The sequence below is a fragment of the Leucoraja erinacea genome, chromosome 22, assembly GCF_028641065.1.
Source record: "Leucoraja erinacea ecotype New England chromosome 22, Leri_hhj_1, whole genome shotgun sequence".
Lineage (NCBI taxonomy): Eukaryota > Metazoa > Chordata > Chondrichthyes > Rajiformes > Rajidae > Leucoraja > Leucoraja erinaceus.
In genome coordinates, this window is record NC_073398.1 from 15,183,487 (window position 1) to 15,209,493 (window position 26,007).

General features: G+C 39.7%; 2 protein-coding genes across 5 annotated transcripts; one reads left to right on the forward strand and one right to left on the reverse strand.

Moving 5' to 3' along the window:
- Positions 1 to 542: 542 nt before the first annotated feature.
- On the forward strand, positions 543 to 6,875 carry LOC129707734 (cytoskeleton-associated protein 4-like). The gene is made up of 2 exons (XM_055652979.1): positions 543 to 1,499; positions 5,489 to 6,875. Exons 1-2 carry the CDS (start codon positions 1,206 to 1,208, stop codon positions 6,725 to 6,727), a joined length of 1,533 nt encoding a protein of 510 aa, XP_055508954.1. The 5' UTR covers positions 543 to 1,205; the 3' UTR covers positions 6,728 to 6,875.
- Positions 6,876 to 9,720: 2,845 nt separating this feature from the next.
- ikbip (IKBKB interacting protein) lies at positions 9,721 to 25,993 on the reverse strand. Of its 4 annotated transcripts, none has more exons than XM_055652983.1 (3): positions 25,773 to 25,993; positions 22,734 to 22,851; positions 9,721 to 11,374 (listed from the first exon to the last, which is right to left on the reverse strand). In XM_055652983.1, the coding sequence occupies exons 1-3, from the start codon at positions 25,991 to 25,993 to the stop codon at positions 10,616 to 10,618; spliced, it is 1,098 nt and encodes a 365-aa protein (XP_055508958.1). In that variant the 3' UTR covers positions 9,721 to 10,615. The 4 variants fall into 4 exon arrangements, with proteins under 4 accessions (XP_055508958.1, XP_055508961.1, XP_055508959.1 ...); XM_055652986.1 differs by lacking the exon at positions 25,773 to 25,993 and adding an exon at positions 23,015 to 24,078; XM_055652984.1 differs by lacking the exon at positions 9,721 to 11,374 and adding an exon at positions 18,350 to 19,710.
- Positions 25,994 to 26,007: the final 14 nt, after the last annotated feature.

Below are 26,007 nucleotides of genomic sequence, written 5' to 3' on the forward strand. Positions count from 1 at the left end.
TATAATTTACAACATACTGTCCGCAATATTAACGCGACGACATGTTAATATGCGCTCCAAAGTATCTGTACAGCACTATTATAATCAAGGAGGAAAGAAGCGAAATAACGCATGCTATTTAGCAATAGTAAATATAATCAGATGCATGTGCAGATGCTGGTTTAAACCGAAGATGGACACAAAAAGCTGGAGTAACTCAGCGGGACAGACGGCATCTCTGGAGAAAAGGAATTGGTGACATTTGAAGAAGGGTCTCGACTCGAAACGTCACCCATTCCTTCTCTCCGGAGATGATGCCCGCCCTGCTGAGTTACTCCAGCTTTTTATGTCTACAATCATCTGCAGATGCTTTAGCCTCCACGGGCTGTGACGGCCGGGTGCGGGTCTCGCCTGCGGGCGGGCCGGCGCTGAGCCAAGGGGCCGGACTGCCACGTTGTGTGGATGGGCTAATGGCAGCGCAAAGGAATTCCAACTATCTGCGGGACGATGATCCCAAGCAGAAACAACACAAGACAGGAACACAGAGCTGGAGTAACTCAAGCGGGTCAGGCAGCCTTGTTAACCCGTCTCTAGTCAATGGGCCGTAACCGCCGGATTATAACCGCCCGTTTCTAGCGTTATTTAATAATGAGGAACGGTGGACGGTTAAACAAAAGCTGCTGCAGCAGAGGCGCTGACTGCGGGGAGTCGGCGCTACCTCCTGACTGGATGTGGCGGTTCAACTGGAGTAAAATATTGTTCCTGAATGATAACGTGGAAATGTAAAAAAGCTGAAACGAGTACACACTGTTATAATTAAGCTAATAAAAGGAGAAACGAACGCGGCGCTACGGTATCAAGTAAAGTACTGAATGGTTCAAATCCACTGGAGTTCTGGTCTCTGAAACCGTGTGGACAGGGCGAGTGAGTGATGTAACTGGAGTGAGCTGCACATCTTAACAAGCTTCCCCTCCCAGAGTACGTGGCAGCCGCAGTCCCAGACCTACACAAATCACTGCAACGTGCCAGCGATTACAGAGAGCCCGCGGCGCTAAAAGAATCCGATTCAAGCAACATCTGGGGCAGGAGGTTCAGCCCAACTTTCGCGTTGATGCTCCTCCTGCGTCTCCCACTGTAGCATTTGGTGCAAGCGCCCTGCACACAACCTTCCCGAGCTAGTGGTCCGAGAGCGCCCGAGTGACTTGGCCTTCTATTTGATTTGCGGTATGACTTCCATAAAGCAAAAAAATAAAAGTAATTCCGATCGCAGTTCCCCCAATACACAGGATGACGTGGCAAAGAGGGGCTCGAAGGGCAGCAAAGGGGGAGCAGAGTCGGCTTCGACCTTTGGGAAAGTGGTGAATATCCTGCTCTTTGTCGTCCTGGCTGCGAGCGCGGCAGCTTTCGGCTGGTATATCCACAGCCTCTCGGAGCAGATCAACCATTTCCACCAAAGGAACGAAGAGACGTCCATTCAAAGCAACGAACTGGCGAAGAAGATGGAAACTGTTCTTCAACAGGTAAGTAAGTGCATGCTCTATCCCATTTGCAGTTTCAGCCAGGCTTCAAGACATGCTCTGCTCTGAAGTCTTGTGATTGAACTTTATCGCTTTAAAAAAAATATTATAATTAATGTGTTTTTCCAAGTTCACTCCCGGCCCCAAAGTCCAACGTGAACGGCATACCTAACAAAGCAGCGGTCATGTAGCCGGTCTCCAACTTATACTTTTTCACCAATTTCGCATTCTACTTCTATTTCTACTTTTTCGATGTATGTTTTCCACCAGCATCTTTATAACTGTGGTTCTGGGGGGAATTATATGATGTAAAATCCACATACTTCACATCCAGGCACTAGGGGATTTCAAATTGGAGTTCGTTGCTGTTATTTGCAATCTCGGTGAGGTGTTTCACTCGGATAGCCACGTCGAAAAGGACAGGTAGGTAAAACGGTTTTCCTTTTTTTTCTCAGCTGCCCTTTTTGATATGGCTAGCCAAGTGGTATTCATATAAAATGGGACAAGGTGATAACAAAAAATGGGAAACAGTGTTCAGAATGAAACACTGGGAAATGTTTCCTACACTCTTGTTTAAAAATGAATAATCTAAAGTTGTATCTTTGGAAAATAAACAGGACACCTAACTTTTGAAGTAATCCTCATATTTAAGAGGCAATGCAGCATCTGCAGTTCCTTCCTACACAATGCACAAAGAAAGTGAGCTAAGGATGGATACTGGTAGGAAGACTTGGGGGGGGGGGGGGGGGGGGGGGGGGTCACACTACCTGGAAGATGTAAATCCTGGTGGGGGGGGGGGGGGGGAATCAAAGGGCTCTTGGAACAAGGTACACAAAGCACTAGACGTTCTGCTACAGGTGAGCTAGACCAAATAAAACTAAACCAAGGCCCAACATGGGCAGGAAGAGGTGCACCTCATCTTCTGTTTGGGCATGTTGCAGTCTTCAGGATGATATTAAATTCTACACCTTGGTTTCTGTTGAACATCTGTGATATTGGCTCAGGTTGTTTGTTACTATTTTCCCATCATTTTCTTTTTTCCCTCTGGAAGTGGAGAGCATCCTTAGCCTGACCTGTTGGGCAAGTCTTTCACAATTCCTACATTTCCTTGTCTCTGTTCTTTTGTCAACATTGTCACTCTCCCATTCATTCATTGAGCATTTAACCATGTTTACATCTTACCCCTTGGTCACACCAGTTTTACCTTTTCAGAGGCATCCTCACTCCCCACCTTCCCGTAGCTAAACAACCTCGTTTGGTCTCCCTCGCAGTTCTTGATGAGGCAGAAGCATCAAGCTGTTTCTCTTCCCATGGAGGTAGCTTAACCTGCTCTGTATCTCAGCAGTTGCTGCTTTTCTTGTATTTCATCATGAGATTGCCAACAAGAGGTTCAATTCAAAATAAACTTCTAATGCAGTGGGGACAATGTGGAACTTGCTATCACAGGGAGGTGCTTAAGTAGAAGTTATAAAAAAAACCTTAAGGGGAACTGGACAAACATGAAGGAGAAGGATTAGTGGGAATTAATGGCATAATGTTTGGGGAATTCTGTAGAGCACAAATACCGACGGACTGATTGGAGTGTTTTTGTGCAGTTTACCCAGTGTGAACAAGAAAGTGAATGTGCAAGCACAGGGGCAAACATATAACAATTGTCTCAACAAGGATACAATGGGAAGAAAACATTTCAGATAATATCTATGATACTTCAATTCTAAAATGATTGGTCCATGGAAATTAGAGAAGATGGCCACCGGACCATTCACATTGCTTGGAACAATACCGTTCTGCACTTATCCACTCTAATTTCCATTTTTCAGTAAAGTCAACTCAGATGATTGCTGTGAAGTTCCCCTTAATCAATAAAGCAACTCCGTCTCCTCTTTTACCCCCACCTCCATCTCACTTGCAGCACCTGTATACTGGAACATTAAGCTGCCTGTCCTGTTCCTCCTTCGGTCAGGTTTAGTAGAATAGTTTCAATTTCATATATTTCTTCTGTACTGGTTTGTACATTGTCTTTTTATTTGCACAGACACGTTTCTACTCTACCCTTCCACGATACCAGGAGGTTCTTTTGCAATAACTACTCACCTGTCCTCTTTTTCGGTTCTAACGAGTGGTCTTGCACCTAGAGGTTCACTGGCTTATTGTGTTTTCATCATTCCATGCATATTTCACCCATCCTGTAATCTAAATTCTTGCAGAACAGCATTCATGCCGCTGACGTGGGCCGCTGGAGATGCTAATGCCATTATACACTTTGTGAATAGCTGCATGCTCTTTCTTCAATTATATTATATACTTTTAGAGTATCGTTGGCAGAGCAACTGAACTGCATCAGTACCAAATGTCACCTCAGTCTACTTTAATAAAGATGCAATCATTCACAATTTTCATTTCATATGTGACTATCATAGCCTTCTTCCAAGAGTGTTATTAATATTTATATATTTTTATGCCTTTGTTGAAACTATTGATTATTTCGCTGAAACTTTATCAATATTCAACCTTTTCAAAGCAATTTCAAACATTGGGGCCATGTTTCTTTCAATGGTCATATTCCGTCAGGCTTATTTGTGAATTCAAAATGTCCTCAAATCCCTTTTAAACTTTGACCACTCATGTTCTCTGTGGGTAGCACACACATGCCAGATTTGGAAGGTAGTGAGATTGAAAATTCTGCCAGGATCTAAGTTAATGATCTCGGTTTACAAATGAATGTGCCATGCAGGAAATGGTATGTTGCTGGGGATTATCCTGGGTGAATTGAGCAAAACAAGTCAATGGTGCTTATTTAGTTGGGCATAAACTATCGCATACCTCTGTTGAAAGAGGCAGAGCAAAGTGGTCTTACATTGAGGCCAAGGGTCCCTCAACAACGCACCAAACCTATTGCCTTTTTTGACTTGCTTTTCTATTTGTCAGACTTTTTTTTGTGAAACTATCTTTCATCAAAAGAGATAGAAACATAGAAAATATAAGAACATAAAAAACATAGTGCTTCGAGCCTGCACCGCCATTCAATATGATCATGGCTGATCATCCAACTCAGTATCCCATACCTGCCTTCTCTCCATACCCCCTGATCTCTTTTGACAGTATTGGAAGCTGAGTTTGATACATTATAAGTGAACAGTCCAAGTACATTTAAAGAATAAAGGTTAGAAGCTACATGTTTATACATTTATATTTCTAAAAATTGTTAAAACATTTTTTGCCAGTTTAATTTCTCCGCAATTGTGCACGATTAACACATACATTCTTAATACAATGTTAATACTTAAATCACAAATGTATGGATAATAAAATGTAAGATAGCTGTGGTCATACAGTCAAATGGCACTGCACATATTGTTAGCTGATATTAGTCCAATTCTACGTTGGATTATAACATGAATGTGGTCAACTTGGTAACATGGAACAGCATTGCAGTGGCGTTGAAGAAGAAAGGCAGAAAATGTTGCTGTATCAGCAATACTATGCTTGTTAACTTTAGATGGTTTTAGACCAGGTGGCAAAACCTCTTTTATCAATCTGATTGGTATTAGACTTTGTGAAACCAATTATCCTACAACAGTAAATGGGCATATTCGCAAGTGGACAGAGCTTCCTTTCTCTTGTTCACTTTTCAAGATGTGAGTCTCAGCATTTATTGACCACCCCTAATTGCCCTTGAGGAGGTGATGGTGATAAGCCACCTTTTGAGCCATTCAATTTCTTGTGGTGGTGGGTGTATTCCCACAAAGCAGTATGTAAAATTATTAATTATTAAAATTAATCAGTCTGAAGAAGGGTTTCGACCTGAAACGTTGCCTATTTCCTTCGCTCCATCGTAGATGCTGCTCACCTGCTGAGTTTCTCCAGCAATTTTGTCTACCTTCGATTTTCCAGCATCTGCAGTTCCTTCTTAAACATGTAAAATTATTCTCAGTTTATACTCTGTAATCTCCTCATTCACCAGCATCTGTATAATGTTTCATCTATTTCAGGTGGAATCTACGAAAGTCATGATTAACAATCTGGAATCAGTGCTGCATGGCAATCAGCAAGAGCTGCAGAAAACGAACAACGCCGTCACGAAGAGTGAGAGCAAGACAAATCAAATTGGTGAAACTCTTCAAAAGCTGCAGAATGAAATACTGCAAGATCTCTCTGATGGCATCCAAGATGTTAGAAATGCTAGAAATAGGGATTTTACATCCCTTGAAAAAACAGTAGAAGAAAGATTAACTGAATTAACCAAATCAATCCATGATAACATTGCTGTTTTTACAGAACTTCAGAGGAAGAGTCAGAATGATATCGATGAGATTAAATCAAAGATTGATTCATTAGAAATGACTATTGAGGCAAGGAGTCAAGAAACTACATCTTTAGTCAGCAAATATGACCAATTGAAAAGTACACTATATTCACAACAATCTGCAAATGGTGTACTGAAAGAGTCAGTCTCCAGCACGGTAAAATCTCTCCATGATATATCTGAAGAGCTTCAGCAAAGTAAGCAAGATTTACAGGACACAAAGGAAAGCTTGGCCGAGCAAATAAAAACCATGATTTCAGAAGCGGGTGGTGTTTCCGAGAATGTAGAAAAGGACAAGGAAAAACTTGAATCCCGATTAGTCACCACAGAGGAAAACATTATGGCTTTGAACACAGCTGCAACACATTTATCTGACAAAATGGAGTTCTACAATTTTGATTCCATGCAGGGCACAGTGAGAAGTATTGTTCAGTCCCATGAGTCACTCAGCAAAGAGATTCAAACACTGAAAGCAAACCTGGAAGGTCTGCAAAGTAAGGAAACGAATGAAGCACTTAATAATCTTCAAAACAAAATGCAAGCTCTTGAATTACATCAGCAACAACAGACTGAGGAAATTGAGTCCAAGCAATTTGAGAGGCTAAAGCAGTTGGAAAAAAACGTGGGTGAGATTGATGAAGAAAGTAAGAAAGTTGCAGCTGTATTAAATTCAATGGAAGAGACAATGCAATCAGAGTTTCCTGAGAAATTATCATCATTGGAAACATCCATGGATGAACTGAGGTCTTCAGTCAACGAAGCCAAGAATGACCTGGAAGTTTTAGGGACATCTGTGGAGAGCCTCGTCTCAGAATCTGATAAGACTAATACCGCTGAAGATGAACTGTCATCCCTAAAGCTCTCACTGAATGAGCTGCAATCTGATGTTGATAAACTATCAGATTCATTAAACAGGATACAATAAGCCATCAAACAACAATTTTAATAAAGCTCAGCTCTTGAGAAAATGGAAAATAAAAAGACAGTTGGAAGGTTTTGTAATGAAATACTGTATAAACATCCATGATGTATTGTACAATTATCCAGTTATAAAATGATAATTTTGAAACTAATTTCATGTTGATACAAACTTAATTCTGCACTGAAAACCAGTAGAATCAGCCGCTAAATATTAACAAATGTTCATCCCAAACATATTGTCCTTAATTTTCTTTACTGTACAGATGCAGATTTTGTGCATGCATAGCAAACATAAACTCTGGTTGAATTTGAATATCACTCAGCACAAATTCATCCACTAAGTCAAGATTAAATATTTGAATGGGCTGATCTAGAAGGTACCTGAACTGCGCTGCTTCACACAATTGGCTGAAGAGTTTGTTACACATTAACTGTGACTCGTGTCACTAAAGGGCTATCAGATGCTTCCAGTATACGAGACACATAATTAAGTATGACATCAACAAGAGTGCTGCATTACCAGAAGTATAATTTCTCAATAACGACATTAAGTTAAGGTTCTTTCCATCCTTTTGAGGACATGTAAAATATCCTGCACCACAAATTCAAAGCAATGCATGTGAGCAACACCCCATGACATGTCAATTATTCCTCAACATCACTGAAAATAGATTATCCATTTCACATTGGCATTATCAGACTTTGCTACACATTCCCACCTCTTGTTGACACTATAACTTAGTTCAAAATGACTTATTTGGATCTGAAACTTTTTATTTTGTCCAGAGAACTCACCTGAAAAAAGAAAATTATAATAATAAGGGTGGCACGGTAGCGCAGCAGTAGAGTTGCTGCCTTACAGTGAATGCAGTGCAGGAGACCCGGGTTTGAACCCGATCTCGGGTGCTGTCTGTACGGAGTTTGTATTTTCTCCCCGTGACCTGCGTGGGTTTTCTCCGAGATCTTTGGTTTCCTCCCACACTCCAAAGACGTACAGGTATGTAGGTAAATTGGCTTGGTAAATGGAAAAATTGTCCCTAGTGGGTGTAGGATAATGTTAATGTATGCGGATTACTGGTCAGCGCGGACCCGGTGGGCCGAAGGGTCTGTTTCCACGCTGTATCTCTAAACTAAGCTAAAAACAAAAAGACCCTGAAAGCAAAATTCAGGCAGAAATTATCAAGTGCACTCTGCTGGGATAGTACCAGGCTGTATAGCAGTAAATGCTCAAAAAAAGATACAGGAAATTTTCAGCTTTTTTGGGGGGGCCAGTAGTAGCAGATCTAACTGCTGTTTATGCTTTTGATATTCTTCCTGGAATTGCTGCATCCTCATTGGCACTGTCTACCTCCCACCATTAGTTCGCAGGCCTGCTCAGCATAGTAACTCGGTGACAGTGACTGGGGCCTGTCATTTGTTGGCAGAATTTTAATATAGCCAAAAAGCTAATTTGGATCTGGTGCCTTCACGGCCATTTTAGGCTCAAATAATATTTCTCCATCTGCCTGACAAGTCATTTTAAACATTTTCTGATCTCGATCTGAGTGACCCAGCGCCAACCTTCGGTGTCCCCACAGTTACAACCCAACCAGCCGAGACTTTGCTGCATCAGTTCCCCGCTCCAAGGGTGCAATAACTTAACTGCAGATGTTGGTTTATACCGAAGATGGACACTAAATGCTGGAGTAACTCAGCAGGACAGGGAGCATATCTGGAGAGAAGGAATGGGTACCATTTCGGGTCGAGACCCTTCTTCAGACTCAAGAGAGTGTCTGTTTGTCCCACTGTAAATAGCTCATTCTAGGCTCCCCCAAGTCTAGTTTCAGTCATTCAAAATATTAAGCAACTAAACTATTTTGGATAACACAACACAAATTCATCTATACGATACCTAACCACAGCGGGTTTGATCCTTGTATCTGCTTGGCCAAGCCCTTCTTACCTCGTGCAAGCAGAGACACTCCAAAAGCTCACGCAGTCCCAAGCGCTCTTCCAGAAGTTCGACAAAAGACTTTGTGGGGGCTGCCTTTTATAAGTCCCCGAACCTTGAGGAGCCAAACTACATGGAGGTGGTCTCTGTACAGTCCAATAACACATATTGATTACAATACATGATTGACAGTTTCCTAACGCAATAACATAGTAACTGATACATTGTATCTGGTAAGGCTTCAAGAAGGAAGCTAACATAGGTGAATAATGCAACATGTGCCTTGGGATTCAGACAACCCAGACAAGGTTTAACATTTCAACCAATCAACAACTAACAAAGTAAGGCTTCGCAACATTATTTACACTATGTTTATCTGGTTTGCATTGATCTAATTAGCTCTGCATTTCACACTTCATTGTAAGAACTCTGCAGATGCCCCATTTTTTCTCTGCAGCACTTATCTGGCCATAAACATGCTGGCACCATTGAGCAGCTTGTCTCAGTTTTGCAGAGGCACATTTAACTTGACCAAAATGGCCTAGTAGTACATAAGCCCTTACTCAATTTTAATACCATAGCTGAGTTACTTCAGCATTTTTGGGTCCATCTTCGATGGAATTTATTTGTAAGAGGGTTGGAGAGTTATGTCAGAGAAATCTCACAAGGCAGTGTTAAAATAAAACTTTTGCTGAGGCTAAATCTACAGTCCTACATCCATCTCGTGCCTACAAGAAAAATAACTGAAAGGTTGACTGAAAAGAGCTGCTGCTGTTGGAGTCCAGATAGAATGTACTTACGAGTAAAATGTATTGCACGTGAGAAAACATCATCACCAACTTTTAGTTAGAGAACATTTGTTAAGGAAAAACACATCACAGTAACTTTAACAAACATTCATTTTTCTATAAGAAAATATTAGCAGTATAGTGATGGCAATAATGCGTTGATTTTTTAAAAATTACATTAATTCAGTTGCATTAAAATAATGTTTTTCTGATGTTTTTAAAAAAGCTAAAAATTAGATCAAATATTGCAATTTTAGGTGCTACACATAAACGAGTATATATTAAATTATATTATCGTATTTATTATTTTTAAACCATTAAAAAGACAATAATTGTGACATCATTTGGCAAAGCATAACAACATTCTAACATGAGGCAATGCAGATCACTATTAACCAGGAGTTACATTTACAGTTCTTCACCTGAGATTCTTCATATTATGCTGAAGAAATAAGATAATTTAGGGCATTTTACCACAAAAGCAACTAAAAACTTTATGAACAACCACACTTGCATACCTCCCGCTGATTTACTTGAATGATGAAGGTTGATCAAATTCCAAGAACTATAAAAAGTTGAGGCTCAATTATCAGCAACTATGGCCACATAAACTACTTTATGAAGTAACAAGCACACAAACATCAAACTAATCTGTCCAATCCATCTCACTACAGTTATGTAGTAATGTTAACACATTTGTAGGAAACAACAGCATTTCTGATAGAATAGCAGAAAGAGGAAGCTCAGGAATTTTCTATTCGTGGACCTAACGTGGCTACTGATTATTCTCATTATTTAACAATGTGTTACTTCCAAAACTAATATCAAAATAAACAATATAAAATGTTTAGTAAACACCGACACGATAATAATCTAACAAAAATGATACAGTTATATAGATGTGAAACATTTTAAAGAAACATAATTTATTCAGCAAAATGTATCTGTATAAATTCCAAATGTCTGTAGCTTGTTGAAGGAATGTCACTCCAATGTTCTCTCTGAGAGTTTCATCATTGTACATTAACATAGTAGTAAATGAACTAAATAATTGCCAGATATCAGCATGACCTGATCTCAGTAATAACAGAAAACAAAAAGGTTTGACAAGAATATAAATTACTGACAATTCAGATTATTCTATAACTTAGCCTCCTGATGTGGAAATATACAATTACTGTTCCATTGCAGTAACCTGACTTTGTTGATCCTTTGTCCCCTGATTTTCATTTGAATTTACAGTGCAGTTAGTTATTTCTTTTCTCAAGTTGACAATTTCCACATTTCTTTTCTGCAAATCAGAAGAAATCCGACCAATCCTTCCAATAATATCATTCATTTGTGGCTCGATGAGAGAGAAATCCTTTTTTAGGTTAAAAATTTTAGGTTTAAGATCATTAGCAAACATAACTGCTTTCAGAAGTTTAGCTCGACTATTTTCCAAACTAAAAATTCTGTCCGAAAGTTTATCATCTTCGGCCTTTAATTCAGTCAACTTCTTCTGCAGAATTACAATTTTGTCTGTGTTTCTAGATACCAAATTCTTCAGTTGTGTGACTCTATCAACACTAGTTGCAATTAAGTCCCCTATGTTGTGGATGGCTGTCTTCTCTACACTAGTTACTTTAGTTTCCAGTTCATGCAGGGAATCCTTCAGTAAACTAATATCCGAATCCAGACCAGATATCCGTCGAATATCCGTTCTGACACTTGAAAGTTTTGTGGTGACATCATTTGATATTTGAGCCGTACTCTTTTCTATCCTTTCAATGGTATCAGAAAGAGAAACTAATTTTTCATCCAATTCATTTCTTTTGTCGGTGATGGACGTTGACCAAATCTTCATTTTCCTAATTTCCACCTGCAGATTTTCAACTTGTTTTAGCAGCGAATGGTCTTTAAGTTTGTCCATGATTTCTTGTGCACTTTCACACTATAGACAGAAAAGCAAATGGTATCAATAGTGAAAATGTCATAAAAAATTAACCAAATTCAAGAATCTGTTTTTCTAATATAAACAATAACAATTCATAATTTCTCCCAGAAAAATTATTGTATGTTCAGCTACATTGCACTACTTAATAACCTTGCATTGTCAACATCCATTCTTGCTGCACATTTCCTGTAATTAAATAAAATGTGCATTTAATTAATTTATGTTTATTGCTGCTTAATGCATGAACGTATTAGGGCAACTGCTCCCTCTCAAATAATAGGTTCTTAAACGTCACCCGAGTAACAACTTCTGATGGATGGCATCTCATCTCAAGGACACTGTTAATAATGCATCATCTGTGCTGTATTAGATTACATACTGTCTAAGGTGAAAGAGCTAACTGGTCAATAGACTCAACACATAAATAGTACATCGCTCGCAAATAAATAGGTAACAAAACACATCTTGATCCATAGTTACCTTCATGGATTGAGCCATATTAATTATGCAAAAACTAATTCAAACATTTTTAAGCAGTAAAAAGAACAAGATTAAAAAAAAAACATAATGTTAATTATATATTTGTTCCAATGTATGTAAAAATATACATTACACAAAATTAGTCCATCACAAAATTCTAAACAAACCACTTTTTGTTCTTTGCTATACCTTAGGCAGTTTTAAGTCACAATGAAAGCCTGTTTTAGGTCATAATATCCTAGGTTACAGAGTATCAACAAACCTCACATTAACCAATTTATTCCATTCAAAACAGATGTGTATTCTTGGCTTGTTTAAAAAAAAACAGATTATAAATGGAATGGCTAATTATTTCATTTCAATACTTCAGCTTAGAGTCACAGTCATAGAGTGATTGTGTAGTAACAGGCCCTTCAGCCCAACTTGCCCATACAATGTCCCAGCTACACAAGTCCCACTTGCCTGCTCTTGTTTCATATCCCTCCAAATCTGTCCTATCCATGCACCTGTCTAACTGTTTGTTAAATGATGGGATAGTCCCAGCCTCAACTAACTCCACTGGCAGTATGTTCCATACATCCACCACTCTTTGTATGAAGCTTCTTTGTGTTTTCAATTTAATGATATGCCGCCACAAACATACGCCTGTTGGCAGATGGCAGTGAGAAAAGTGACAAAGACAAAAAGGGGTGTGTGTATGTGTGCTTGTATGTGTATGTCTGTGTGCATGTATGTGTGTATCCATGTGTGTAACAAAGGATGGAATACGTGGTTTGTAACCAAGGATTTTGAAGTAAAAAAGTGGGAGCAAGAGAGGATTATCAATGTGAAAAGGGGTCGAGTACAATCAGAAATGAGACAGTAAAGTGTGGTAATTAGGATAGAGATGAAAGGATTACGTGTCCAACTCTGCTCTGACTAAAGGGCCTGTCCCACGGGCATCATGCAGGTGGCGCGCAAAGATTTTGTGAATCCCAAAATTTTGGGGCTGGGTCACCACGTCACCACGCACCATGATGGATGACCTAATCCACGAGTTTAGAAGACTCTAGGCAAGTTGAAAAAAAATCAAGGTCGTGTTGACTCACCAAAGTGAAAGACCTACAACCTCCTACGACTATCTCTACGACCTCCTACGACTATGTCTATGACCTCCTACGACCCCCCTCGACCTCAGTCTTCCACACCTAAGACCAACTACGACTAGCTACGAGTGGAAAATGATCACATGACCTGCGACTACCTATGACTACTATCATGACCTACTACGACCTACCTACAAGTAAAAAGTATCAATTTTTTGCATGCCAACCTTTTTTTTAAACTTTTGGACATTTTTTAACAGGCTGGAAAATATGCCGCGACCTACTTAAGGCCACGAGTACGCGGAGATTACTCACGAGCATGAGGAGTTACAAAGAACTCCTATAACCTCCTACGACCTCGTGGCGACCATGCTGCGAGTATGAGTCAAGGGCAAACTCGGCAGAGGTCGCCAATTAGGTTGTGAAAGTGGGACAGGGGCTTTAACCTTTTGTAGCAAAGTATTAGAATTCAGAGAGCTTGAAAAGGAGGCAACAGATTTTTCTGTTAGATTTAGAAATTGAAAAATCTAAAAACATTCTTGAGGTTTTCCACTGGAAATTGAAAAAAAAATGTAATATAGCTTTGGACAGCATTTTCTGTTACCCGGTTTCAGAATTTTCAGTCCACCATCAGTTTAAATTAGGGAAATGCCTGCCTATGGGTTCAGTGTGAAACTGCAGGTTAGATGCTGATATTGGAAGCCGGCTAGGAATTTCAGTTTGGAATATTTGCGTCTCATATTTCCTTGCTATACAGAAGGCCTTCCAGCCCATTGATTCTATGATGGTTCTCCCAGCAATCCCATTAATTACCTCCTCTCTCCTGTAAACTCATATCTCTCATGGACCTATCAACTCTCCTATAATGCAACCCAATTACACTGGAAGTAGTTTACCTGCCAATTAACCTAGTGACCACATTTCTTTGGAATGTGGGAGCAAACTGAAGCACCAGGAGGACACATCACAGTCGCAGGAAGGATGTGTAAACTTCGCACTGGCAGCACCCAAAGTCAGAATAGTCAATGAGACAGTGAGAGAGCAGCACTACTTGCTGCAGCATCATGCCATCTTCTGGTGCTTAAAGTGAGAACACTTCAAGTTGCAAAAGCAGTATACAGGAAAATGAAGCGCGTGTTAACAGATTCAGCAGCAGTGTGTGTAACTGAGGCGTGCAAAGTACAAAGAAAGGAAATCGAATAAAAAAACATCCATTGCATCCAGGAGAGAGCAATTTTGCATTCATCACATGCTCTGCATAACTGGAATGAATTGTCATTTGCATTAGATCTCTCAGATTTGGAAGAAATCAGAGCTTCAAACACTGTGCGTTTAAAATGTACGCCAAAATGGCTGTGCCATAATCCAATACATTTCAAATCACTTTGGCTATATACATACAATCAATGGTGGGGAAGGAGAATTAGGACTTTTGAACAATTAGCCCAATACAATTCAGACTCTCCATCTAAACAGAATACTTTAATTCAAACACTGGCATATGACCTGAACTTTCACATTTAAACCATTTCACCAATTAAATAATTGACAAAGTTCATTGACCCTTACACACTTACACAGTTGTCAGTGTTTGGTTTTTGCACAACAACATTATTGAAAAACAATATTCACAAGAGAATATGTTTAGAAAGTAGTGGGAAAATGTTCCTTTGTGCATGCAATCAAATCAGTATTTACCATAAACTATTGAACACGGTGAACATAGAACCAAAAATACAAAATGAGAGAACAAATTGTTATTTTTCAAAAGTGATACATATTTTGTGCTAAAATATGGTGACATATTTCAATAAAACAGATATGTACGAAATAATAATTTTATTATTAACATATCAGAGAATTAGGTAAAACAAACAGATGATAATTCAAGATATACAAGAACATTATGGCACTCCTCCATCAAACTTTCACATGGAATAGTAAAGTCTAGATTTCATCTTTGATTTCTCATACATCAGGACCCTAACAATTTAAGTTATCCCAAAGGGACTAAGATCACATCAGATGTTCAACTTTCATGCCTTCATTACAATTATCATAACTTAATTTCCCATTGAGACACTAATACAAAATATTCAGCATTGTACAAAATTGAACTAAATGACAATAAAAATTATCTAATCAGCAGGGACTAACTAATTAAAATGTACAGTTGTATATTTCACCATGAATACTTGAGACTTTGATTCGATTCAACCAAAATGCTGGTATCAGATAAATTAATCAGAGTTGTGACACTTTTACAAAACCCATCAAGTTTACTGATGGAAATCACTTGTGCAATTCAATGCAAGGCAAATCTGGCTCCAGTACCACATTAAAATAGCTGGCATTTAACTGCCATCTGAAGTGGACTTACAAAATATTTTTAACTTTGAGAGGTTGGACAATAAATGTTGGCTCAACTACAGATGTTCAAATTCTGAGAAGGAATGGAAAAAAAGCAAATGTGCATTGCAAAATTGATCTTGAAACACAAATGTGCGGCATGGTGGCGCAGCGGTATAGTTGTTGCCTTGCAGCACATACTGCACCAGAGACCTGGGTTCGATCCCGACTACAGGTGCTGTCTGTACCGAGTTTGTACGTTCTTCCCGTGATGGCGTGGGTTTTCTCCAAGATCTTCGGTTTCCTCCCACACTCCAAAGACGTATAGGTTTGTAGGTTAATTGGCTTGGGTTTTGTACACTTGGTATATAAATTGCTCTTAGTGTGTGTAGGCTTGTATTAATGTGCTGGGATTGCTGGTCGGTGTGGACTCAATGTTTGTCGATGATAGTCTGCGTCCTCGCACTGAAAATCAAAACTTACATCCTTCACACCTGAAGCATTTTTGTCCCTTATGGAAACTATCACCTGATCATTAGATGAGAAAATATCCAGCACATCATGTATTATTTTGCTTGTAAAATGTCATGGTAATAGTTGTCATGACTGCCACAAAGCTGTTTCAGGAAATGATGATAATTTGTCTTCTGTCCTTCTAATCAAAATAAATAATCCATTACACTGCTATGTAAAGCAAATTTACATGAATTTACAACATTAATGGTTACTGCAGGATCTTGCTGCAGAAGACTGATCGCCGTGTTTCCTACAGCAGTGATAATAGGTGATAACAGGTTTCAATAGTACTTCATTATGTATCATTTGAAGGCAAGTCATTTAAAAATATATATATTTGTAGGCTTGCTTACTCTATCAAATGAATGCATTTCCACCCTCAGAATTCTTACAAAGGCATGTGATTTCCTGACCATATTTAGATGTATTGATTGAGTTATTGATTTATGCTTTCATAAATTAGACAGCTCTCCATCAGTACTAAATTGGATATTTGCCTCTGACCTACTTGGCTTACAAAGGTAAGATTTTCAAATAAAAGCAAACTTTATGTTGTTCCTGCAGGTTCAAGAATGTACCGTGTGATATCATAAATATGGAAATACATACAAGTTATTTGTCACACACCTGGGTGTACATTGGATGATCTTCAGCCAAAGGACTGCCGAAATGGCCAACAAAACAGTGATAACTACTTATATGTAGCCTTTATAGACCAATTTGGCATCAAATTCAATGTATCTCCAGTTTAAATTCAATATACGTATTTTAATAGAAATTGGTTTGTCATTGTTATTTCTCTGTTGGCCTTAAACATATCAATGCTCGTGGTGATTTCTGAATATCATAAAATATTTGCCTCAAGCTGACTCAACCATATATTTGCAGTAATTCTTTTTCAAACTATCATATCTTATGGCCATTATGGTCATTTATTTTGCTATGTATTTTGTCTCTCAATATATATATGGGAGCTAAGGAAAGCAAGAAGGGATTTCAGTCTCTCTTTCTTAGGTAGATAAAATTCACTTTTTTTCCTTTACTTCAGACTGACTCCACAGTGTAACTTGGTTGATTGTTAAATTTCAAGCTATTAGTCCGTAGTTTGTAGTTTACCTGAAAACAGCATAATCTACAGTTTTTGTGATTTTCACTGACATATAAGATGGATGCAGGTTTTAATGCTAAATAAACTGAGACATTTACACTATTATAAATCATTGTTTCAAAGCTGTCTGATTACCTAGTTCAACAGTTTTTTTCTGAATGGAAATAGATTACTGCAATTACTTTATTTTGTGATTATTGTGACATCTCATGCAGGCAGCAAGAATGTCAACATATGTTTGTGATGCGTGTATAAATGACAATCGAAGACAGAAACACATCAGGCAACTCCATACTGTCTCTATCCTATATCTGAACTTGTTGGAACTCAATATTGAGCCAAAATGCTGATAATCATATGATTGTACTATGATAGAGCATAGCTCTAGGGGCGAGTGGAGTCAAGGGATATTTGGGAGAAGGCAGGCACGGGTTATTGATAGGGGACAATCAGCCATGATCACAATGAATGGCAGTGCTGGCTCCAAGGGCAGAATGGCCTCCTCCTGCACCTATGTTCTATGTTTCTATTGGTAGAAGAAGTATTTTCTTTGTCCTTAATTTGAAGTTTGTTGGAAGAGGAGGGAAGGCTGAGAACGTCAGAATTGGAATAAGATGGAGATTTCAGCATTTGTAGGCTTGGTATCCCTATTCGTCATCCTTCAGCCTCTGTCTCCACATTCACCCTCCCCTCCAGTGGCTCCATCTAGCCCCTTTCACCTCCTTGTCTTCTTCCACTTTTCACTACCTGACTGCTCTTTCCCAGCACCCGCTCCCCGGCTCAACCCTCCCCTATCTGCCCAGCTCAACCCTCCCCAGTATCTGCCCAGCTCAACCCTCCCCAGTCTAGCTATCTCCCACTGGCCCCCTGTCTCACCCCTCTCCCTCTCCTTCATAGAAACATAGAAACATAGAAATAGCAGGAGTAGGCCATTCGGCCCTTCGAGCCTGCACCGCCATTCAATATGATCATGGCTGATTCGGAGTCTCAACCCAAAACATAGACAATGCCTTCCTCTCCACAGATGCTGCATGGCCTCAGCAAGTTCATGCAGCAGTTTATTATTCATGTGAGTTATAAAGTGGTAGGAGATTGGAAGCAGTCACTTGACCTGTTTTAAATCTATTTATTATAAGAAAGATCAAATGTTGGGTAGGTAATACAGAATACCAATTTGAAAAATGCATGTAAATGATTTCTTCATGTGTGAAACTTATAATGAACCTGGAGAGTGGGAAGGGGGTAGGTAAAAATGTTAGATTTATTGCAGTTGCATGGGCTGTTGTCAAGCAAATGGGTCTCCTGCACTTACACGGGAATGTGCTGTTGGAAGGGATGCAAGTTCAGACAGGCAAACAACCTTCAAGCTGGTACAATGTAGATATTATTGCTGTGATATTATCACTAATGCAGAATTATTATCTATGCTCTTCATTGAGTAAAAACATTAATTGTTTAATAAAATACATGAAATATAATGTGCCCAAATCTTTGATCCTAGAATTGAACCAGCAAACCAAGTTGCATAAAGCTAATTTAAATCATTCGAATTAATGCAACACTGTGTGTTAATCAGTTGTGTCACTGTCGATGTCCATTGATAGTTGCACACAGCATCCCTTTCAGATTTCTTCTCCAAAACCAACACTTTTAGAAACACTCATAGTCAGGTGCAGTTGTGAAGATTGTAACATAGTTATCCATGCATGTCCATGACCTTCATCTGAAGAGTTTCTCATTTAATATGCCGAATCAAGTCAAAATCTTAATGACGTGATCTTTAATAAGATCGAATTTCAAACATAGTAAACATCTCTAATATCTCAGTTGATTATTTGCCAAAGTTGAATGCAATCGCCATTTGTACCCTAACCAAACATGGAATATATTGTCCATGATGCTCAAGATGGGATTGCCTTGTCAATTACCACCATTGGACAAAGATGATTAAGATGGCATCAATGGAGCTTGCCTTCCCCACTCAAAATACATTATCTACCTGTGGAATGCTTCATGGTAATTATTTCCCTTCTCACATTGCTGTTACATTCCATTCCATTAATTTTCACAGCATTACTTATTGAGCATTAGATGGTAGAGTCAGACTGTAAAGCTTCCAGTTCTGTCTTTAAATCTAGTATCTCAGTAATGGTTTTGAGCATATTGTCCTCCAAATTAAACATCTGAACTGTCATGTCATCTATTTTCATTTCTGTGCTTTGAAGGTCTCTGGCCACCTTGAGGACAGAGTGAACACCTTTATCAATTAATGGAAGTGCTTCTTCACATTCCTTAAACTTTGGTTCAAACTCAGTTAGTTTTTCCACTAGCTCTATATCCTCTGACATCAGGCTGTTTTGTTGTTCAGACAGTTCTTGGATACTCTTTGTGTTCCAGTTTGCGTGCTTCTCAAGGCCACTTAAATCTTCTTCCTCTTGCCGTTTGATTGCTCTTGTGTTTCCCAAAGTACTAACTTCCAATTCTTCCATCTTTACATTGAGTCCCTTCATACCTTGTTCCACTGTATTAATTTCCGATGTAATTTTATTATGCATGTTCTTCGACTCGAACTTCAGGTTTGCAATCTCACTATTTATTTCACTTAAGCTTCGTTTCCATGTATCAGAAATATTTTGGAAGTTTTTGTTGACATTCTGCATTTTTCTTGCTATTGTCTGTTCTTTATTTTGTAAGCTATTCATACTGCTACGCAGCTCTGACATCTCCTGTTCAAAGAAGGCCATGACCGAACTAGATGACAGGGCTTTCTGCAGGACTTCTTCTGATAACTCCAGCTGCATCCACAACACAAAACAAGTGCAAATCTACTTAATCATCCTTAAAATTGTGTTCAAAATATTCTGACTTAATTAGTAAGCGGACTTATAACTAATCTGCATGCCACTTTTACTTTAAAAAAAAGTGGAATGCATGACATCATTTGAAGAAATTTATTGTGGCTCACATCTGAACATAGAATTTTAGGAGTGTGTGAGAAGCTGGAGGTGTGGGATTGTCATCTTCAGGTGAGGTGAGCTACAGTCAGCCTGTTAGAATTCACCAGTCTTTTGAGATCTAATGTGTGTCAGCTGCCTCACCATCAACAACCCTCCGTTAGGTCCTGGGAGGAAAAAGATTGAGAGGCAACTGCTGGTCAACAGCGACTCAGTCCTGTGCAAATGGGGGAAGAGTTTTTCAAGTGACAGCTTCATGTTTTAAGATACTCCCAGCCACAAAAGCAACATAGAGCATTAAATGAAGGCAGCATATCACTTATTATTGCACACATCACTGAAGTATTTCCCAATGGGATGTGAAAGATAAAAGTGCAGTAAAATGTATTCCAAAAATGCTTCAATTTATTCAAAATAATACAATTATGCACCATCTGTTTGCAGTACACAATCAATAAACCTACACTCCAAATCAGAATTGGCACGTTTTTTCTACATTGAAAAAGTATTCAAAAGGACTTCACATTTGAAGTGAAGAGAGGGACATACAGCCCTTTGAGCTAACTCTGCTATTCAACATGATCATGGCTTATTTCATGCACTGTCAACATGTACATTGATTCCTTCAAATTCAGATATACATGCACCTCAATTTTGAATGTTATCATCGTCTGAGCCGTCCAAAGATTCACCACCTTTAAATAAAGAAATCTTGATCCAAAACACAACCTATCCATGTCCTCCCCAACTGCTACAGATGCACTGTAGTAATCATTTTATTGGGATGCATCACAGCATGGTTTGGGAACAGCTCCATCCAAGAAACAGGCCCACTGAGTCCACACCGATCAGCAATCCCCTTACACTTGCACTATCCTACATACTAGAGAAAATGTACAATCTTTACCAGCGCCAATTAACCTAAAAACCTGCACATCTTTAGAATGCAGGAGGAAACCGGAAAAACCGCAAGTGGTCACAGCAAGAACGCACAAACTCCATCCAGACAGCACCCTAGTCAGGATCAAACCTGTGATCATCTGCCCGTAGACAGGAGAGCTTCTGTCCAAGGACACATGTCTCCCAAGTTGGCCAATATGCAATAAAGAGAGTCAGGGACTCCATATTAATATTTTTCAGTCTACAAAAAGTCTCATCTACTGAATTCCACTCATATGACAGATTTGCCATCCCAGGAAGCAGGCTGGTGAATTTTCACTGGACTCCTTCTATATCAGGCATATTTCTTTCTTAGGTTTTAAAATGTAACAATATCAATTTGAAAGTAGCACTCTATAGTGTAATAGAGAGAGATGCTCACAAATCTTCATGAGATCTTGTGTAAAATGTTCAATAGGAACCCTGTAGAAAGTTCTATAGAGTACTGTTATCCATCGGTACATGATCTAACATTTAGAAAAGAATAATTTACAATAATTTTTTTTTTAAATGCTATGGGACAGCCAGTGGCTCAGGTAGCATCTGTAAAGGGAAATGGACAGATTCTCTCCATTTTCCTCCATAGATGCTGCCTGTCCCACTAAGTTCCTCCAGCACTTTAATTTTTTTGCTCAACATTCCAGCATCTGTAGTCTTTTGTGTCACTATTGAACAATATTTGGTTCCTGGCAAGATCATCATTCACAGCCCATCCATTACTGCCAAGCTGAAAAGCTTGTTAGGCCATTTCAGAGATCATCTTAGCATCAATCACATGGGGGAGGGGGTCTGAAGTTGCATGTGGTCCAGACTAAGTAGACATCAATGCTCCACCCCTGAACAACAGTAATAAATCAGATGGGTTTACTGACCACAATCTGGATTTTTATTATTATTTAAATTATCCTTGTTTTTCAAATCAAATTCCTATTCCTATGGTTAACATATCAACATCAGCTCCTGAAAATAGAGTTTTAGGCCCATACCTTCTAGTCAAAAGAATAAAATCCAAAATATCTAGCTGGTTGCAAGAGAATAAGGCAGCATATTTGTTTTATAGAAATGAAAGCAAACACAATTGAACAGCATTATTTTTGGTTATTTACAGTTTAAATCAGTGTATTAAAGATCGGGCATTTATCAGAGTGAACATTAATAATATTTCTCCCACCAAAGATCTGACAGGAGGCCCATTCATAATTCTGGACAGTGACTGTAAACAATGAAAGGTTCAAAGATTAAATAAAAAGTGCATATGAAACTGTACTTAGCAATGTCAATTTGAATATTAGCTTCTCTATTTACCATTACCTTTACTTACTTTGTAATCTGGGAAACAATTTCACGATAATTTGAAAAATGTATCTGGAAATCTAGAGATTCATGAAATTCAATTGTTGTTGAAGAGACCAAACCAACAGTTATGTACAACTCATTCAAATAACGTCTTAATAAATCCGAGTGTTCTCGTGCATGATGCTTTCTCAGCCTTTCATTACCTAGGAAGTCATAGCGTCATCTCTATTATACTGAAAATAACTTATTTATACTTCAGGCAAAAACAGATGCCCTTAAACAGCAGTAGATTAATTATTTAATATTTTAATAACTGAACAGAGACTAGTAAGCATCAAGACTGCTGAATTGAGTATAGGTAGATACTATTCCCCTATTGAAAACAAATTTTAAAAAATGTAACTGTGATTTTCTGGTTTCAGCTCACAAAGTTATCTTTCCTGAACTCAATTTCAAAATTTGCCAGGGCCTGATATCATGATTTCTTGATACCAGAATCCCATTGTAAACATGCTCCAAAATTGGGCAGCAATATTTTATCTGAACTATAAACAGTTTTATCATGATATTTACTCAACCAAGCACATCTTTTAAAAAGTTTATACAGTGGGCACCATTAATACATTTACCTTCTTTGAAACTCTGCTAACTTCGTCTCCCAAGGCCTGGGCAGCGAGAGATTTTGTGTAGAGCTGCTGGTACTTCTGCTCCAGATCAGCAAAGTTAGCTGACTGCTGAAACATAGCCCTGCAACAAAAGAAACTTGGCATTTATGATACTGTATCTGCAATGACTAGATAATATAGGCATGCAGGCAATCACATCTATAGAAATACAAAGTTCAAAGTTCAAATGGACCATTTTGAAAGAAGTAGAAACATGTAGGACCGCGTTTTACATTCCTTTGCACCTTTTGAAGACTTGTCCTCTAAAAAGACAACCATTGGCAAGGATTGTTCTGGTTGATGCCACAGCTCGTATCATTCGCCCACCTAGATGACTCCAAGCTTAGGACTTCCCCGCATTCATAGTTGACTGTGGAAATTCCAAACTTACAGAAGAGTAGTCGCAGCCTGCGTTTCAGTTCACCCAATCACCCCCAAAGAGTTTAGCATTTGTGATCAAATCAAACCCCAGCAATTACATGAAGGGCTGGAGGTGGGTGGCAGGATGTCAGCTCTTGAACCATGTGCTGAGATCTGTGACCCTTATGATTTCACAGGGGGATTATAGACTGCAAAGAAGGAAAACAAGAGGAAGGTAATTTACTCACTTTAAAATCATTTCAGTTTTGCATTGATATTGATGTGTGCTTTCAGCTTATTCCTTCTCCTCAATAGCCATCATCACAGGGGCATCTCAAGGCTGTGTACTCAGTCCTCTGCTTTACTCACTCTATACCCATGACTATGTAGCCAGAAAATTTCAACTCCGTCTTTAAATTTACCAATTACACTACTGTTGTTGGATGAATAATGGGTAATGATGAGTCGGAGTATAGGAGGGGGATTGGTCATCAGCTTGAATGGTGCCAGAGCAACACCATTGCTGTCAATGTCACTAAAACCAAGGCTGATTGTTCACTTTAAAAGAGAAAGCCCAATGATCCACAAACATGTCTTCATCAATGGGTTGGTGGTGGAGAGAGTCATCAATTTGAAGTTACTGGATGTGCTTAAATCTGAAGATCTGAGCTGGACCCAGCACCTTGATGCAATCAGTCCATCATCGCCCCTACTTCCTTAGAAAATTCAGTATGTCGATGAATACTTACTTGAACTTCTACAGGTGTACGAGCATATTGTCTGGTTACACCAAGGCTTAATTTGGTAACTCGAACGCCCAGGAACAAAGAAGATTACAAAATATGGTGGGCACTGGACCACCTTGGGTACGGACCTCCCCACCATCAAAGGTATGTATTGAAGACATTGCCTCAAAAAGCTAGGTAGTATCATCAAGGACCCACACCACCCTGGCTGTGGTTTCATTTCACTCCTGCCATCGGGAAGAAGGTGCAGGAGTCTAATACCCATGGTCTCCAGGTTCAAGAACAGCTTCTTGCCAACAGCCTCAGGCTATTAGAAACATAGAAAATATGTGCAGGAGTAGGCCATTCGGTCCTTCGAGCCTGCACCGCCATTCAATATGATCATGCCTGATTATCCAACTCAGTATCCTGTACCTGCCCTCTCCATAACCCCTGATCCCTTTAGCCACAAGGGCCACATCTAACTCCCTCTTAAATATAGCCAATGAACTGGCCTCAACTACCTTCTATGGCAGAGAATTCCAGAGATTCACCACTCTCTGTGTGAAAAATGTTTTTCTCATCTCGGCCCTAAAAGATTTCCCCCTTATCCTTAAACTGTGACCCCTATTGAAAACTAGACTCTAACTGAACTTCAAGCTAGGAACTGTGTAGGAAGGAACTGCAGATGCTGGTTAACACAGAAGAAAGACACAAAATGCTGGAGTAACTCAGCGGAACAGGCCGCATCTCTGGAGAAAAACAACGTGCAAAGCTAGGAACTGTCTCGTTTGCACTAGGAACTTCTGACTTTTGTTTTGTTTTGCACTGCACTATATTTTATTTATTGGTTTTCTTTTTGTTTGATACCGTGTTAACAACCCCGTTCCGCTGCTGCACGCAAGAATTTCATCGTTTCGGTACATGTGACAATTAAACACTCTCGATCGGTAAAAGCGAGCGGCAAATGCCACGTCCAATGGTTCAAAACGCGCTAGCTCAGACGCACAGCGCAATGGAGGGGCGTCGAGGTAGAAGTTTGTGAATTGACTGGAGACACCCAACTCATTGGACGCGCGGAATGCAGTTTTAAAAACCATTTTAAGAAACTACATTGGTTCCATCTAAATGTAATGTTTCTTCGTCGCTTCAAGGCCAACAAGAGCGTTGTCCCGGGTCGGCCCCACCGCTCACATTCCGGGCGACATTCCCTGTGGAACGGCCAGAGAATTGAGCGAACACGTCTCAGCTTTCCTGGGTCGACCCGAATTGTCACCCATTCCTTCTCTCCAGTCAGAGATGCTGCCTGTCCCGCTGAGTTACTCCAGATTTTTGTGTCTATCTTCGTTACAAAATAAAAGTCAGATTTAGATTTAGGTTTACATTCCGCCTCTTGGCAAAATGACCGAAGCAAGCACCACACGCAAGTCCAGCTTTAATGGGACGGGAGGTCACAGCCACGTTTGTTTTTCCTTTTGAATCGCACAGTGATTTTAAAAATACTATTGGGCCGACAGAGATCTGTAGTTCATTTTTAGAAGTATTCAGTTTTGAATAGAAGGTAACGTTTCTGTTCTTTCATTCTTCGAAACAAATGATCCCACGAAGATGTTGGGGAAATCGCTAATTGAAACGGAGGGAACGATTGGGCGTCTCTTGCGCCCACTCTCACTCACCGAGAGTGGGCCTTTTCTCACCCATTATGCCCATTCGGACCCCTTAAGAGCTTCAATTGCGCCTGTTCTCCTCCCTTCGTGCGTCTGCTCTCACTCTGCGCCCACTCTCATTCAGCGAGCCTATTCTGACCAAGAGCGCCCACCCGGGCTGTGAGTGCCCCTTGCGCCTACTCTCATTCACTGGACACTGTGAGTGTGAGTGTGAGCGCACCCCGCCCGCCCGCCCGCCCGCTCGCTCTCACCCTGCGAGCACCGCGCTGGCGATCAGCGAGAGCAGAAACAGACCGCTCCTCAAGTCTGTTCCCCGGCTGCTGCCTTCCTTGCGCCGATCGCACTCGGGCTCCGGATTTGGCTTCTTCCCCGGCTCCTCCGACGCCATCCCTTTCACATTCTGTTCCTTCACCGCGTCGCCTTGCTTGTTGCCAGCCGCCGGTTTCTTCCTTTGCTTGACTTCACTCGACATTTTTGTGCCGTCAG